The sequence below is a fragment of the Trematomus bernacchii genome, unplaced genomic scaffold, assembly GCF_902827165.1.
Source record: "Trematomus bernacchii unplaced genomic scaffold, fTreBer1.1, whole genome shotgun sequence".
Lineage (NCBI taxonomy): Eukaryota > Metazoa > Chordata > Actinopteri > Perciformes > Nototheniidae > Trematomus > Trematomus bernacchii.
The window spans coordinates 565507-584027 of record NW_022987594.1 but is presented as its reverse complement, the minus strand read 5'-3'; the positions used below and the strand labels follow the sequence as shown (position 1 = coordinate 584027).

At 44.4% G+C, this 18521-nt stretch overlaps 2 protein-coding genes across 2 annotated transcripts; one reads left to right on the top strand and one right to left on the bottom strand.

Annotated features, from left to right (window-relative positions):
• Positions 1-769: 769 nt before the first annotated feature.
• On the top strand, positions 770-10730 carry ubap1lb (ubiquitin associated protein 1-like b). Its single transcript, XM_034130535.1, has 6 exons — positions 770-846; positions 3972-4077; positions 5718-6278; positions 8524-8688; positions 10070-10171; positions 10271-10730. Exons 2-6 carry the CDS (start codon positions 3973-3975, stop codon positions 10403-10405), a joined length of 1068 nt encoding a protein of 355 aa, XP_033986426.1. The 5' UTR covers positions 770-846; position 3972; the 3' UTR covers positions 10406-10730.
• A 97-nt stretch (positions 10731-10827) lies between these two features.
• Positions 10828-12505, bottom strand: kbtbd13 (kelch repeat and BTB (POZ) domain containing 13). The gene has a single exon (XM_034130552.1). It carries the CDS (start codon positions 12503-12505, stop codon positions 11045-11047), a length of 1461 nt encoding a protein of 486 aa, XP_033986443.1. The 3' UTR covers positions 10828-11044.
• Positions 12506-18521: the final 6016 nt, after the last annotated feature.

The window sequence follows — 18521 nt, the reverse complement described above, 5'->3', positions numbered from 1 at the left end:
CTCTTTGTCAGATCAAATTAAAGTTGACACTGATCATGTTCTAAATCGTTGAAGTTCCTCGAGCGTTACCAGAAAAAAAAATACTGTACATGTACATAATAAAATACAGATTTGAGCCATTTATTCAAACTAATTTGAAAAACGTGTAGTCATAAACATAGTTATACATAATCTCTTTTTGATTTATATATTTTATTAAATCACACATGAACAGCATAGCTTTAGTTCTGATATTTCTTTTTGGGATTATATTTGTGTAAGGAGTGTACTAAGTGAAACTGACAATGATGCTTTTCATACCCACTGTTGTTCCTGGAAGTTATTTATTATTACGTTTATATTCAGTGCAAGTTCCTTGGAAAGGAAGTCTGAAACTGTTGGGTTAATCCTTTCTGTCCCAGTTGAAAAGAAAAACAACTAATATTGAAATATCAGGGAGGCACCGGAATCAGCAGATGTCATAAATAATCAGACCTGAGGGAGGTGTGCAGTCTTGGTTTGGATTGCAGTGTCAGACAGCTGTAGCCCTGCTGAGTGCCTCACACTCAGAATGTTTGGTTAATATAAAGGCAGTCAGGACATTTTTTATGTTTTCAAAATGTAGATTATTATACCATAGAACCTCACATTGGTTTAGGAATCCTGCATCGGTTTGGCCTCCACAGAAGAACGAGAGAAAATGGAGTTGGAGACAGGGAAGTGTTACATCACAGTGTTGACAGCAGGTTCCTGTAATCTGTGACGTCAGGCTATGTGTGTGTGTGTGTGTGTGTGTGTATACGGTACTGCTCCCTCTGATTAACCTGAGAGGACACTGCTGGGGACAGCAGCTCCAACACCACACAGGTAAGCACACATTTGTTTTATTACAACATCCAAATATCGTTTAGGTAGGCACATGCATTCTACAATATACTGTAACAAAGATTCTTGAAGGATAAGTGCTGTTCATTTATTTTTCAGGGGGCAAACGTAGTACACAAATGACCAAAGCTGCCCTTTACTCCAACCATTTAACAAAAGTTACTTGTAAAATAGTTTACCAAGAGTCGAATCTACAGATACTGACCATTCAAATGGGTTTGCAGCCTGAGAGCATTCAAAGTATCTGAAATAGCTGATAAAAACAAATCACAACTATTGTCTACGTACTGTTTATTTAACATTGATGATTGTTTTTATTTATATACATACAGATAGATAGAGAACTATGGAATAACAAAGGTCAGCACCATTTTTATATAAAAAATGATTGATGAACAAAATCACAGCGAATGTAGACTATAGGAGCAGGAGGAGCTTACTGCTGTAAACCCTGCACCATGTGCCAGTTCCTGCAGAGATTACCAGACAGACGGTCAGAGCAGCATGTTGATGTGTCTGAGCCTGCCTGCACCACTCACTCCTCATTGCATAACACTTCTGTGAAAGTGCCTCTTATTTAGCTTTCAAGCTTTTCTCAGATTTAACTTTGTGCAAAGAGAATATACTGTTAAGTTCAAAGATTGTAATGTCATATATACAGCTACAGTGTAGTCAGGTGTTAATTAGTCCTATTGAGAGTCCAGGAGCCCTGACTGCAAATGCTTTATCTGCTCTGTATTTGGATCTGAAATTGTCCAGGAGCATCTGAGGATCTCAGGTTGTGGGGGGGACATAGGGCAATGACAGGTCTGAATTAATCAGGGCCCTGTGACTGACAATCTTACAAACTGTGTGTGTGTGTGTGTGTGTGTGTGTGTGTGTGTGTGTGTGTGTGTGTGTGTGTGTGTGTGTGTGTGTGTGTGTGTGTGTGTGTGTGTGTGTGTGTGTGTGTGTGTGTGTGTGTGTGTGTGTGTGTGTGTGTGTGTGTGTGTGTGTGTGTGTGTGTGTGTGTGTTAGGGCTGTGCGATTATGGCAAAAATCCTAATCACGATTATTTTTGGTCAATAATTGATATTACGATTATTAAAAACAATTATCCATTTACTTTGAAAACATCCATTTATTGAAAAAATAATAATAATCGTTTTATTTCGATTACGCTGTTTTCGTAATCGTTGCAAGCCAAAATCGTAATCGAGATTAAAATACGATTAATTGCACAGCCCTAGTGTGTGTGTCCTGGACATCCCAGCAGCAGGGCTCTGGGTGAGCTGGGGGCGGGGTTCTTGTTGATACCAGGAAGTAAAGCATTATATGATATACAATCATCTTATCAAGAAAGCAACAGTTTGGTTCAAGAACTCTTCCAAAATGATGAAAGCAGGATTGACCTAACATGTTTTTTCTTTTAAGATAAGGCTGTGATCAGAAAGGACACCAATATTTCTGCAATGCTGAATTATGCACTGGGACACAGAACTATGACCGTTACATATAACATATCATCTTATCAGACAGGGCTCGTCGAGCTGAAGGCTTGATTTTTATCTAGTTACTGAAAGTCTTTGTGGATTTTTATTTTACATAACCATATTACATTTATTTTAGTGTTCATCGAAAATATGTTTGTTGAAAGATTCATGTATATTTAAATCGGAAATTAAATGATCAAATCCTGTGTGCATTTATTAATATTAAAAAGATCTGATATAAAATCTCCATACATATTTAAGGGTATAGTCAGTTGTATTAAATATGAAAAAGGGATAAAGATGTAAACAGTTATAACTTTAATAATTTGACCAGAAAGTTCACATGTTAATCAGGTAACTGCAGTTTGAGTTTAGTTTTTTTATTAGTTTTAGAAAACATTGCTCATCATACGAGGCTGTATTGAATCCTCCATCACTTTGTTGTAACCAACCCTAACCCTAACCTGCTATTTTCTGATGTTAGTTCATCACACATGCTAATGGGTTAGCCTACCTTAAACAAATGCCAACTGATTAGCTAGCACCACAACTAGTTACAATGTTTCTATATCAAATCTACCAGGACATTGTTTATATGCGTTTTTTCTTTAACCAAGCAAACTAGCCTCTCTACCAGAACACCTTAAAATATCAAACCAATATTGATGTAAGACTAAAAAGCAGCTCGTATTGATGCAGCATTTCACTTAGTTAAGAGATTAAAGCTAGGCTGTTGAGAGGTGAGAAAGTTCGGTAGGTGTTTTTGTCATCAAGTAGCAGACAAGTTGCATGAGGCAGGACAGTGAAGATGTTCTTTGTTTAAAGGGGACCTATCATGCAAAATGCACTTTTGTACGTCTTTTATACATGAATATGTGTCCCCGGTGTTCCAGGGAACTCACCAAGTGTCAGAAAACACAACCCTCTCTATTTTCCTCCATACCCAAATCTCTAAAAAAGGGGTTGCAACGGATCTGATAAAAACTGATCCAGATTTGAACACTGTCCTGACGTCAGGACGGTGGCGCTACGGCTATTGGGCCAACTCCACCAATCAGGAGGAGACAGCCACGGCCATTGCCGTTCGAAAGCGCTGGAGACGCTGTAGTACATATGCCAGGCCTGTAAGTGGTGCTGTTCTCACTGAATCAGCCCTTGCAAAAACAGAGCTACAAAAGTGCAAATTGAGCAAAATGAGGCATGGCTAAAATGCATGATCTGTTTGGTATTTTGAAAAAAAAAAAGTATAAATATGCCTTATATAGGTATGGTCCTACACTATATTATTCAAATATAGCATGATAGGTCCACTTTAATATAAACGGGCCCCAAACCCCCTACCTTGAATTATTTATTGGCGGAGGGCACATAAATACAATGACCTGACCCACAAACAATGTTGATGAAATAGCTTTTAACTTTTAAAATGTGTAAACACATTAGTGAACCCAGCTCATGTTGAACTAACACCGTTTTCCTTCTGCTTCAGAGTACTGGCGACTCTGATTAAAAGAAGAAAAATAATGTGAAAACACAGTATTTCAGTGTGTGTGTGTGTGTGTGTGTGTGTGTGTGTGTGTGTGTGTGTGTGTGTGTGTGTGTGTGTGTGTGTGTGTGTGTGTGTGTGTTTTTCAGGATGGACGGTATCCCTCTGAGGATCCCACAGTGTGCCTCACAGGAAGTGGAAGACGACATGGAGGTTATTGTCCCTGATTATCTGAGCACACTGCAGGACACAGAGGTGTGTTTTTACAGTGTGTGTATGTACGTACTATATATAGGATGTGTGTTCAGTGTGTGTGTGTGTGTGTGTGTGTGTGTGTGTGTGTGTGTGTGTGTGTGTGTGTGTGTGTGTGTGTGTGTGTGTGTGTGTGTGTGTGTGTGTGTGTGTGTGTGTGTGTGTGTGTGTGTGTGTGTGTGTGTGTGTGTGTGTGTGTGTGTGTGTGTGTGTGTGTGTGTGTGTGTGTGTGTTGGAACAATGTATGCTGCCATTGTGTGTGGGTGCATTATGTGTGTACAGTGTTAGTGTGTGTATGTGTGTGTGTGTGTGTGTGTGTGCAGTACACGCTGTACACCGGCGACGTGCAGTCAGTGGAGGCAGGGGAGGCAGAGCCTCACCTGTCATACTCCAATGTAACGGAAAAACAATTAAAGAAAAACTAAATAATAATAATAATAAAATGTCTCCACTGATCTTGTGTAAATGTGATTTCTGTATGATTCCAATCGCATTTTATAGTCAAAATCAGCAAATTTGCCGAGCTCCGCTACGGGAGCGATAAGAAGTGAGGCAAGCACGAGCACTGCCTCACGTAAGCCCACAGTAACTTGCTGGAGCGCGGGCACTAATTTAGCGGGGCCACTTATTTTGTGAGCGCGCTCAAGCCATTTACTGTGGGGTGACGCATTCTGAGGGGAGGCACAGATGAGCTCTGCCTCAATTCAGAATGTGTCACCCCACAGAAACTGGCTGGAAAGCGGGCCCTAAGCGCATGCCTGTTCCCATCTCACTGTAGGTCACCAATGTGATGTTTGTAGATCCCTTTATTACATTTATCCTCGCCATCCATAGTCTCTAAATAACTTATTTCACGTATATATCATATTTAGGCTCGCTGGTCTTATCATACAACGGCAATGAAACAATTACATGGGGAGGCAGCCATAACCTCTGCCGCACTGAAGGGGGCGCACGTGAGCCCACAGGTTCTTGTTGCTACTGTTATTCTACCGCAAACAACAAACAAAACTTTTGAAACTACAGGAAGATACGGAGGACTTTTACAAAACAGTAATAGAGATTGTTGTCCAGAAGGATAGCATGGACTTATATTCATCTTCAAGTCAAGGTAAGACCACAACTGTAATTAAAATGGGATCTTACTTAGAAAGAACAATCCAATATTTAGATTTTGGGTATCCTTTTGTTGATCGGTCTGTTTAAAATTAATCATAGCATCAGACTAAAAAAGCTTTTGAAAATAACAGAATATTTCGATTAAGGTCAAAATAGGCTATAATATTTGTAAATCTGACTGAAAGAGTCAGTGCCTCACCAGCCATGAACCTCACCGCACGTCACTGCTGTACACACACAAACACACACACCAATACACCAGCTTCCTCCCCACCAAATCACCTTGAAATATCAAAACCAATATAATCAATTTTAGACAAGCAGCTCATATTGATGCAGCATTTTCCTTAGTTAAGAGATTAAAGCTAGGCTGTTGAGAGGTAATACAATGTGTCTGTCTTCCTTCTGTCCACCACTTTGGTCCAGACAGAAACATTGTGATGATATGTGGTTGTTGATGAAGCTTCTGACAGTGAGCAGAGCAGCTTCAGAGCAGCCGGTCTAACTCGCTGTCTGTCTGTCAGTATGAGTTCAGTCTGGAGAACTGGGTTCTTGCCGGGCTGCAGAGCGGCTTCATCAGCCAGCAGAGTCTTCCGCTCTGCTCCCCGTCCCGCCTGCAGCCGTCCTGCCCCCCCTACTGGATGATGTTCAGCAGCCCCCAGCAGAGCCGCCTGGCCAGCCGCCACTGCTCCGACTTCTGGGAGCCCACCCCCCGCCCGCGCTCCCACAGCCTCAAGCCCGACTTCCTGCGCAGCAAGATGGCTGTCTCAGACTCGGAGGATGATGGAGAGGGCGGTGCAGTGAAAGCCTGCTTTGTTGGAGGGCGTCCTGCTGCTCCAGGTGGGAGGGGTCAGAAGAGAGCACAGGCCTTCGTCCCTGACCTGCTGAACCCCCCCTCTTGCCTCAGCAGCCTGCCGCATCAGCGCAGGAAGAACCTCCGGCAGTGCTCCCTGTCAGTGCTGGACACACCCAAACAGCACAATGCCAACACAGACAGCAGACCCCACAGCCACCGGACCCCCACCACCAGAGCCAACACAGTGGACCGCCTGCCCAGCTTCTACAGCCACAAGACCACATACACGGTAAGAGCTTATCAACATGTTCATGACTGCTGGAGCTCCACCTTTAAGCATTTCTTTAAAGAAGATAGCTGAGTTCCAGGATGTGTTTCAGGTTCAGGATCATGGAAACATTATCTAATGGCGCATTTCCACTACACGGCCTCGCTCGGCCCCGCTCGGTATGGCTGGGCCTCGTTAGGACTGGCTCACTTTATGGCGCATTTCCATTACAGTTTAGGAACTGGGGCAGTATCTATAGTAACGCAGTGTAGGCGGAGCCGTGACGTCATCTTCAATGAGGACCCCAGAAAAACAACACAGCCGTTAGCTGTTAGCACTCAGAGCTCACAGCTCCTCATATATGTTCAGAAACTAGACAAAAGTTAAACAAGTACAAACCACAGACTGCCTGTGTCATGGTGAATACAGTCGCTGCTTTATTTATGTCTGTATAGGCCGTTGTTGCGAGTGTGGACGGTCGGAGCATATACTGCGTTAGCTTAGCCAATCTCCATTTAGAAAACAAGCATTTTAAAAGGTTTTTCGCCTGCCGTCTGTCTGCAGACTTGACAAAGCATTAATTCATGGTTTTTACTAACCGGTATCAGTATGTTGTTACTTCGGCATCATTTTGAAACGTGTATTACAATTAAATCACGGTCAAATATGTCCATTTTGTTGTAGTTGTAGCCCCCTTGCCAGCGACGCTCTCTCTAGTTTAGCATACTCAGCCCGACACAGCCTCGTTGCCTCTGGCCCTGGACCCACGATTTTATGAGGCCAGAAAAACTGTGAATTAGGACCCGCCGGCCGGTACTAGGCCAAGTGGAAACGCAACCAAAGACGGGCCGCTGACGTCACAGCCCTCTTAAACCGGGCTGCGCGCTGTAGTGGAAACGCGCCAAAATGGCAGCATGAGCACTGTAGAGATCTGGCTTTGCCACGGGAGGGTGGTTGGTGTAACAGTACGTCCACACGGCAGCGTGCGTTGAAGCTTGCCGGTGGGCGTGTCTGGCGTGCGACCAACAACCAATCACATTAATCTCCCGCCCTGGACACACAAGCACGCAGTTTGAATGGCTAGAGCTTGTACTGGTATATGATTTGATTGGCTGGCGCTTTCGTCTACGCTTGAAAAGTTGAACTTTTCTCAACTTTCGAAGCGAGCAACGGAGGCAAAGCGACGCGACGGAACCACAATGCAGTTCAGCAAAGCGTGACGTCACCCCATTCAAAGTGAATGGGAAGCGTCTCCGTTGAAGCAGGCGACGCTGCCGTGTGGACGGGCCGTAAATCCAAGACCGGACAAAATATAGAGTAAACATTTGCTTCCAGGTACCAGTTGCTTCCTGGGCCCTGCCGAGGTGCCATTGAGCAGGGCCCCAGACCCCCACGCTGCTCATAATAGGTTGGATAAATGCTCAGACTAAATTTCAATATTTGAATCCATTTCTATTAAATCTGACATGTTGAGCATGTTAGAGAACCGCTCCTTCATCCAGCTGAGAGGTGGAGTCCTGTTCTCTGTGTGTTCATCAGTGACACACATTACACATAGTTAATCATCCATTGGTAATAATTAATAAGGCATTACTGTAGCTTTGCCACTGAGGGCCAGCACAACATCGTCTCAGTTCACATTATTGCGCTGCACAACACAAAATAATATTCCTGTCCTATCACTGTATAAAACAACAAGTATGAGCTAAACACACCTGTGTTTTAATGAGAATGCTGTTGCAACAAAACTATTTTATGAGAGAGCTAATGCTAATGCTAATGTGCAGTATGGTTAGTCTGCAGGAGCACACTATAAATACACACACACCCCTCTCTGCATAACACAGCACAAGTAGTCTAACTATCTACATTCAAGTCCGTCTTTAAATGTACTTTATTCTTAGAGGAATGTCCACACTTGAAGGGGAAATCCATCCAAATCTTTTTGGATCTTTAGTCTAAAAGTAGACTGTGTAAAGTCTGCTCCTAAATCCAGCCGGGTGTAAGAGGTTCATCAGGATTAGCAGGAGGAAGTCCTCTAAAAATGTCTTTCCCAGCAAAGCTGCATCTCATGTCTGCCTAACACAGAATCACATTTAATGAATGAGTGGAGCCACACACACACACACACACACACACACACACACACACACACACACACACACACACACACACACACACACACACACACACACACACACACACACACACACACACACACACACACACACACACACTGTCACTCACTACACGGTGTTGTTTTCAGCGGCTCAGTCCAGACTCCTCTCCTGGCTGGGACTGGTCTGCAGACCTGCTGTCAGCTCTGAGCCCAGAGGAGAGGGAGCTGCTTGGGGCCGTCACTGCCCGGGGTTACCCCCTCCGTACGGCCATCATGGCCCTGCAGAGGACGGGCCGACAGACCCCAGATCAGGTCAGTCACTGTTACATACACTAAGACCTCTGATACTGTATGCTATCACACCTTCCCGGTCTGCCACAAACACACAACATAAGCACGCAATATGTCACAAAGAGACCAAAACAACAACGAAAACAGGCTAAAAAACGATTAAGTCTTCTGTGCCCAGGGGACCAATCGTCTCATAGTCTACCCAAACAATTGTAGCCTCAGTTTCCTGTTCTTATCTGACAGGAGGGGCACCCGGTGGGGTCTCTGCTGCTGTAGCCCGTCTGCTTCAAGGTTCCACGTGTTGGTCTTCTGCATACGTTGGCTGTAACCAGTGGTTATTTGAGTAACTGTTGCCTTTCTATCACCTTGAACCAGTCTGGCCTTTCTCCTCTGACCTCTGGCATCAACAAGGCATTTTCTCCCAGAGAACTGCCGCTCACTTGGTGATTACCCTAATTGGACCATTCTCTGTAAACCCTAGAGATGATTTTGCGTGAAAATCAGCAGTTTCTGAAATGTGATTGGCTGATAATATATTTGTGTTAACGAGCAGTGGAACTGGTGTACCTAATAAAGTGGCCAGTGAGTGTATATTCTCTTCAGTTCTTTTTTTATAGCTGAAAGAGTTACCAGTCGCCCATGGGAATGAAACCAAAACACAGTATACTAAGCCTTGTGAAGCAAGATAAAAATAGCCGTCAGAGTTTCCACAGCCCTCTGTGTTTCCCGTGACCCCCCCCCCCACGTCTGCTCCATGTTAACCATGAGCAACCGTGCAGCATGGGAGGGGACACACTCCTGGAGACACTTGCTGACAACATATTGCAATATGCATTTTAAAACAAAAAACATCATCAATAATAGAATAGAATATCATTTAATAGTACAAAATAGTATATCATATAATAAAATATAATATGCTAGATTTAATAATGATAATAATCACAATTATTTTATATGATAAAGCTTAACATTAATAGTTACATAACTTAATTTATTATTATTATTATTATTATTATTATTATTATTATCTAATGATAAATATATGTACTGTATAATAGTACAACTAACCCAAATTCTAATAGTTAAATCATTATAACTGTGTGTGTGTGTGTGTGTGTGTGTGTGTGTGTGTTTGTGGTGGTGTGTGTGTGTTGTGTGTGTGTGTGTGTGTGTGTGTGTGTGTGTGTGTGTGTGTGTGTGTGTGTGTGTGTGTGTGTGTGTGTGTGTGTGTGTGTGTGTGTGTGTGTGTGTGTGTGTGTGTGTGTGTGTGTGTGTGTGTGTGTGTGTGTGTGTGTGTGTGTGTGTGTGTGTGTGTGTGTGTGTGTGTGTGTGTGTGTGTGTGTGTGTGTGTGTGTGTGTGTGTGTGTGTGTGTGTGTGTGTGTGTGCGTGCGTGTGCAGATCCTGAGCTACCTGCTGGCCTGTGACCACCTGTGTCAGCTGGGTTATGATAAGAGTCTGGTGGAAGAAGCTCTGGAGATGTTTCAAAACTCTGAGACAAAGGTAAGCCCTGCAGAGGATGACACCACACACACTCCTTCCTTAGAGCAAGATGTATTGATGAAATGGTATAAAAAACCAAAATGTTGTGTCCCTCTGGAGGCCGAGGAGTTCCTTCATCTGCTGAGTCAGTTCAACGAGATGGGCTTCCAGCAGAACGCCATCAAAGAGGTGCTGCTGGTCCATGACAACCACCGGGAGCGCGCCCTGGAGGAGCTGATGATGCGCGTGGCCTGACAGAAGATCTACACACACTCCATATCTCAACTGAAACCAAAAATCCGCTGCAGGAATAAATATCAAGTCCAGTTGATAAGCACACAGAGAATAACCCACAATATTATATCTGGAGCTGGACCTGGCCAAAAGTACATTTACTGCATTATACTGTGTACAATGATGATGATGATGATGATGATGATGATGATGATGATGATGAGGAAGATGATCCCATATTGCACCCTTTCAGTCCTGTGTTTATTATGTGAACATGTGAAAGTATTCTCATGCGACCTGAGTAGTTTGTGTTTGGGATTACTTTATTAAAGACATGTCCACCGAGGCAGTGTGTTTTTTTTCTTTTTTGTAAATTGAAAACTTTATTTTCTTTCTACTCTCTCTCTGCTTCCCACAGATTGATAACAGCAGCACAACATGTCATCATCGCTGGTTATTAAAGCATAACTCCAATCTCCTCAGCTTGTGTTAACCACAGATCTTATTTCAGGCATTTCCGGGTTTAGGACTCAAGAGTTAACCATCAGTGGATGAACACTGTGTGAAGGACAAAGCAGGAAATCCATCTATAACCTGTGATGGATGTCTTGCCTCTTTGGATTACTTTAGAACCAAAGCAGTGAAAATAAGACAGGTATATTAGTTATTGTCTGAGCATTGTGAGGAGATTCTGGGACAGGTTCTGAGGGTTTGGTTCACATCTGGAGAGTTTCCCACAGGGGAGACAGCGCCTTTAGGAAGCTTCATCAGAAATGTATATATGGATCCAATCCTACCGAACCCTTTCATCTCCCGCGTCACTCTCCACCTGTGATCCTCCACTGTGTACTCTGTGGTGACGTGGCGGCTCAGAGTGAACACTGAGTCTCCTCTCACCACAGCGGTGAGCAGGGAGCCCTTACTGTTGCCGTAGTGACCGCACACAGCCGTCCACTGGCCGGAGCTCAGGCTGTAGCAGTCCATCACACACAGCAGGAAGTTATCACAGGGCCCATTGCGCACCACGTACAGATTATCCCTGTGGGCCACCATGTAAAGAGCGTAACTGTGCTCCCTGGTGAGCGTGGTGACCAGGAGCCACTGATCGCGCTCCGACACGTACTCGTGTATATCTGTGGTCCCCTTCCCTCTCCACAGACAGATGAAGATCCTGCTCATAGCTACAGCAGACACCACCAGGGCTGCCGGGCAAGGGAGGGGGGAGACAAACCCCCAGTTCCCTGTCTCCACACTGAACCTCTCCACAGAGGACAGGGCCTTCCTGTTGTTCTCTCCTCCCAGGGCGTACAGGCAGCCCTGGTGTCCAATCAGAGTCAGGTTGTAGCGCAGCTTCTGGGGGCCGCAAAAGGTGGTCCAAGTGTTTGCTGCAGGGCTGTAACAGAAACCACTCTCCACCACCTTTTTGCTCACATCATGCACCCCCCCGATGATGTAAAGTTTGTTGTCTAGGACTGCCACGCCTGCCATGGTGGTGCTGGTGCTCACCGGGAGATGAGTCAGCACCTTCCACTCCCTGCTGTCCTCGTCCAGGAAGCTCACGGTCCTCTGGGGGTCCTGCAGCTGCTCTGTGCATGGGGAGTGGCTGCACACTGCCATGTAGCTGCTGGGGAGCAGGGACTGGATGTACTCCACCAGCGAGTCGGGTAAGGTGTGCACATCCTCCTCCAGCTCGGCGTACATGTCTCTGATGAACAGGGCGGAGCAGTGGGCGAGCTCCCTCACCCCGAATGTGGTCGCTGTGTGGAACATGAGCAGGCAGTTCTCAGAGTTCACCGTGTTGATCAAGTGCTCGGTGAGAACCGGCACCTGCAGGAAAGCCGTACACTCGATGGCCTCGACGATCTGGTCGGCGCTCAGCAGGGGGCGCTCCCCCCTAAGGACCCTCAGCATGAGCAAGAAGCCTGGAGCGCCCACCCCCTGCAGCTGGAGGTGCTCCTGCTGGCACTCTCTCATTCCGGACTGGAACAAGGCTCTGAAATACTCACACTTCTCAGCCAGAAGGATCTTATCCACAATGAAGGAGCTGTCACAAACACTGACCCTCAGACAGTGAGCTGGACAGCTGCTGGACTCCATCTCCTCCCTGCTGTGGGTCTTCATCACATCCCAGCTGAACCACACACTCACTACAAGAAAGCTCTGACACAGAAGAAAGCCTGCCTGTGGGTGGTGTTTCTGCACAGACTGCCAGAGAGGCTGAGCAGCTCCGACCCAGCGAGCTGACAGGCGGCTCTGGACAGACTATAGATAGCACACCTCAAGTACATAATGATGACACGCTGCCAGAGGAGAAAGAGGAGCAGGGAGCTGTGAATGTGCTGATGAGTCATATTGCTCTTTGTATGTGGGACAGCTGCACATTTGTCCTTGAGCAGCAGGAAGAGTCACAGCGTAACAATAGGCTGTTCTCTGGCACACATAGGGAGCATGCCACTGTTTCACTGAGCACGTGAGTGAAGGACACGCAGGATCGTACTGCTACTACAGTACAGTTCCGCTGTGGCCCTGCAGCCTTTACTGGAGCACCAATGGGCTTAAAGCAGCAAACAGAAGAAAACACATTAAAGTGAGAAAACTATAAGTCTTGTCCTCGCTGTATAGTACAGTGCTCCTTATACTACCATGGCTAAAATGCAGACTGTACACTCACTGTGACAGAAACGTAGACATAACAACGTTGCTGTATCAGAAACAATGCGCGACGTGTTTTGGAAGTAATATGGTCTGTGTTTACATTAGCAAGCATCGCTAACACTCAGAGCTAACACTGTTCTGGAGAGAATATGTGTAAAAAAGCAAGATATAAAAAGGAACTCACCTTGTGGTAAACCTGTGAGAGAGAAAGCGTTTGAGCTCTATACTGTTTCAGAAATAATCCTTGAAGTGGTTTGGAACATGATAGGGCATTTAATCAGCTGACAATCTGCTGGCAGAGCAGACAATCTTCTGCTTGCCTTGCCGTGCTCCAAAGGGGGCGGGGCCAGCATCAGCCCAGTTCAAATTTGAAGCTAAGGACCCAGAATCAGCACTTCTCTAACAGGGCTGAAATAGAGGGATATGAAGGATGTCTAAAATGCATGATCTGTTTGGTATTTTGAGCAAAACACATCAGAGACATGTTTTTATAAATTTGTACATATCTGAGATCCATAATAGAGTGGTGCAGGGATGACGTATTTACCCGGAAGTAAGCTGCACATGGGTGCTCTCGACAAAAAGCAATGGGATTTCTCCATAGGATTTTGGAAAATAGCTTGAAATAAGGTCTGTGGAAAACGAACCTGTTTGATAAATGCACGTTTTGTTCAACCCTAATATCCACATGACTACACTACTTTTATCATTTTCGAATCATAAATCTAATCGCTAGAAGCAAAATGCTAATGTTATGCTATAAACGAACTACAGCCGAGTGCAGCAGAGTCGCACGACTTCAACGTCACGCCAACTTAAGATCCATATTCAAAAATACAGATTCAAAATTGTACAAGTTGAAGCGTTTGTTTTAACAGTTTGCAAGAGCGCAGGTACTTGCTTTCAAGCAGAACAGGGCAAACAAACTTAGCGGGAGTGTTTACGTGTTCGGCATAATGACGTACAACGTCCTTGACAACTTCTGTAGTCCTATTCAGCCACTTGTTAACAACCAGTGGCGGCCGGTCCATAGGGGCGCTAGGGGCGCCGCCCCACCTCTTCCCATATTAAAAAATAAAAATAAAAAATATATTTAAAAAAATAAAAAAAGATTTATTTTTATTTTTAATGAACAAGGTAAATATTATATAATTGGTATCAGTAAAATGTATAATCTACAATAAAATCTCGTTTAAAATTGTGTTACGATGTCTAAAGTTACTGATAAGTCACATGTTTCCTGCCTGGCCTTGCCCGTGTACCTTCTCTCGTCTGGGCGCTAAGAGAGGAGCCCTCAACCAGTGCAGCAGCAGCCACTAGCAGCTGACTGTTGCTATCTGTAACGTGTAAACTATGCCGCGAAAACATAATTTCAGCCAATCAGCGTCGTCAAATATGATGGTCACAGGGCTCCTACGTGAGCGCCCGGTGCAGTCTGTGAGTTGTTTGGACTCGTATCCAAGGAGACAAAACAGGAAGCTGTCATACACTCTGGAAGCTACCATTTAGCAGCTAATGAAAACTCCGTTTTTGACATAAAAATCATCATCATCAATCATTTTTCAAAGTGACAGGCACATTGGATTAATTTATGGATTAACCTTCAGCTGCGTTTTTCTCGTTTTTGATCAGAATTGTTATTCTGCAAAAGGTGAGCATATCTCCATGTTTTGCTACCTAAAGCTACGTCGTGTGATGTCTGTATTTGCTTCCCCTGTCGCGAGTTCTGATCGCTCAGTGATGATACTTATATTTCTAGAATATGTGGAATCTCAGCTTGTAAGCTTGTTTGTGCATATCCGATAAGTATATCGATTGATTTATACCTAGAGTGCGTTAGCATTTTTTCGCTCAGGGCTCATTTAGACGCTTCTTGTGAGACTTGTGTTTTGTTTCGGTAAACATGGTTCATATCATCAGTTAGATGCGTTTCCTCTGAGTAGGACACATGAATAGTTTATTACATTTTAAGAAGCCCTGAGACACAGTTTCGTGAGAAAAAAAACGGGGGAAAAAAGCCCCTTAACAGGTTAAATGGGAATTAAATCAGTGTTCCCAAAGCCCCGGTGTTCTGCAGTTTGTGTGGGCCTACTGTACTGTTGCACAGTTTATGCTGTAGAAACTATGTCCAGGACAAGGTGTTTGGAAGTTTTGGAAGATTCATAGCTAACCACACTGAAGTTATGGAGGTATTGATCAGTCTTCTCATATTTTTAAGCCTCAAATTGTCCTTCTCCCCCCCTCTAACATCACCAGAAGTCATGATTTAAGGGGTCTTTTCTCAAAAAAAATTACCGGGGGAGCATCCCCCCGGACCCCTCTAGTATTGTTTGATCACCATTTCCACAGCCCCACCTAAAATATTTTCCACCAGCCGCCACTGTTAACAACCATCATTTTTCAGACACGTAAACTCTTCAAAAATCACCAGTGAGGCCACTCACTGCTGATGTATTTAATGTCGTAGAAAAAAACGTGATCCGTCTCTTCAATTTGCCTCGACCACAGACCTTATTTCGAGCTATTTTTCAAAATCCTATGGAGAAATCCCATTGACTCTGAGACGAGGGAACCGGTTGTGGTAAAATGCTGACTCAATTCCTGGTTTTAGGACTCGTCACGGCACCACTCTATATATGCCTAGCATAATAGGAGACCTTTAAGGCAGGGGTTTTCAAAGTGTAGAACATAAGAACAGCCGCGCCCCCCCTCCCATTATTAGGGCCCGAGCACGGAGCGCTAGGACCCAACGGCGTCCTAGCACGAAGTGCGAGGAACCTATTGTTCTTCGTGGAATTATTCTTCGTTATTTTTCTGCTACTGTTTCCTGTTTTTGAGGCCTTTAGGATGCTTCAAAAGTTGTATAATTGTGCACGTACGCCAGGACCGGTGAAACATTTTATATTCTGGAGTCAATGGGTTAAATATTCCAACCTGCTCGCTAGTGCCACCTATCAAAATCCCATTTCGGAATAAATGTACAAAGTCGCACCGTAACTCCAAATGACCTGAAATGTTGCACACATATCCGGGTGGACCTGCTCTACAAATAATCCTCTTGGAACCCTAAGCTCCGCCTACATTTCTTTTAATTTAAATTAGCATAATGTTCAAAACAGTGAAATATTCACTTAAATTTCAATTTTCAGTTTTTCAACACCAAACTCACAGATTTTGGTGGAGAGGTTCAGTCTGTCTTGGGGAATAGGCACACCAAAGCATTTTCATTGTGGACTATAGGGGGCGCCAAAAACACCACCAATTTATAACTCAAGAGCGGATGGACGAATTATTATTTTTTTTTTTACACATACTCTGGGGGTGACAACAAACTGAGATTTAAAGTGTCGCAACAAATGCAGAATGTGGGCGTGGCCTATACATTTTTTTTAAATTGCGATAGCATAAAATGAGCTTCGGACGCAAAACTTGGGACACACGTCAGAGCCCACGACCTTTTCAAGAATGTAAAAAAAAAACGAAATTTTTCAGAAAAACTGCTCACTAGCGCCCCCTATTGTGTGGTAGTCACATATAGTTTCTCAAAACTTCACGAATTTTGGCAGAGACATTCCTCATGGAATTGCGGACATATTTGTATTAGCCCCCGCCCCCCCAGGAAGTCGGCCATTTGGAAAAATGTGCGTTTTTCATGCATTTTAAGCACATTCTTGCAAACACCTCCTAGGGGAATGATCGGAAAAATTCCAATCCAGGACAAGTTCAGCCCCTATCCAATAATATACTTAATTGCGGAGCACATTTTTGAAAAATCACTCGTGCAGGTCGTAAGCTAACAGCGAATACATCATTTTTGACGATTTACATGTCGCAAATTGCTCCAAACTCACGAAACGCTGTATACACATTGCTATTATGATTGCACACATATTTCAAATTGCTTTTCATTAGCCCCGCCCCCCAGAAAGTCGGCCATTTTGAAAGATTTGCGTTTTTCATGCATTTTAAGCACATTTTTGCTAATTCGTCTTAGGGAAATGATCGGAAAAATTCCAATCTAGGGCAACTTAAGCGCATATCCAATGTGATGCTACATTGCAAAGGAATAGTCGATCGCTTGAACATGGAGCTCGTAAGCTAACGGAGAATGTACCATTTTTGACCATTTATATGTCAGATACTACCTTTAGCTACTGAGACCCGCCTGTCTGCCTGGCACATCAACTCTCACACACACACACAAACAGACACACAAACACACACACACTCACCTACTGTTTGTCCAACAACACCCTTTGCTGGCGGCATATTCATTACAACAGACACCTATACACTCCCTAACCCTAACCCTAACCCTACTGTTTATTTGTAGATATCTCCGAAAGCCTACAAATAAATGTAGGCCTGTTACATATATTATTGAGCGATATATATTATACACACTGTTCTGCTTTCTGCACTGACCTCAGCAGCTGTTCTCACTGTAAACATCGCGTCACAATGAAAGCAGTTGTATAATAAATAGCCTAACATCCAGGGGAGATGTGATTAGTGAGTAAACAAACGGTAAAGGGCAGAAAGTCTGATGCACATTTGATCATCTTAAATAACTTATAATCACAACGGGAACAGTTTGCAGAGCTGTGCTTTGTTGACATAAGTCCAGCCATGCGACACGCCTCTTTTAAACATCACTGTTGGCTGAAATTGACTCCGGAGAATACATCAGTGTACCCTCGGTTATAGCTCCTCCAGAGAGACTCCTCTCTCCTCTCTCCTCTCTCCTCTCTCCTCTCTCCTCTCTCCTCTCTCCTCTACATCTTTGTACCCTCGGTTATAGCTCCTCCAGAGAGACTCCTCTCTCCTCTCTCCTCTCTCCTCTCTCCTCTCTCCTCTCTCCTCTAAATCAGTGTATCCTCGGTTACGGCTCCTCCAGACATCCTCCTCGATAATCGATCCTCGACCAGCCTTTTGAGAAATTTGTTTTCCATCGAGACGGCGCGCCGACATCCGTTTCCGGGTCGCTGCCGGAGCACCTGGGAGTCTGGGACGCAAAATGTATAGAAATGAGAAGCGGCTCATTTCGGACGACTCGTGCGTGTCTGCTTAACGCCGGGACGACCGGCTGCCCTCACCGACAGGCGCACGGACGACCGGCCGTTCTGTGATTCTCCAGATGCTACAGATGGCCAGTCCGCCCCTGGGTGGAGGTGAAGGGAATGAGGCCAGTATTCTTCAGCTGCAGCCCCACTAGCATATGGGGTCCCTCAAGGTTCTATCCTAGGTCCCATTTTGTTCAGTCTGTATTTACTACCTCTGGGGTCAATTTTTAAAAAGCATAACATATCTTACCATTGCTTTGCAGATGATCTGCAGGTATACCTGCCTATAAAAGCAAATAAGGAATCTAGGATTGCCTTGCTTAGCTGTCTGAAAGACATCAAATCATGGATGGAAATCAACTTCTTGACTCTCAACGAAAACAAGACAGAGATTATAATATTTGGAGAGTCTGAACTCC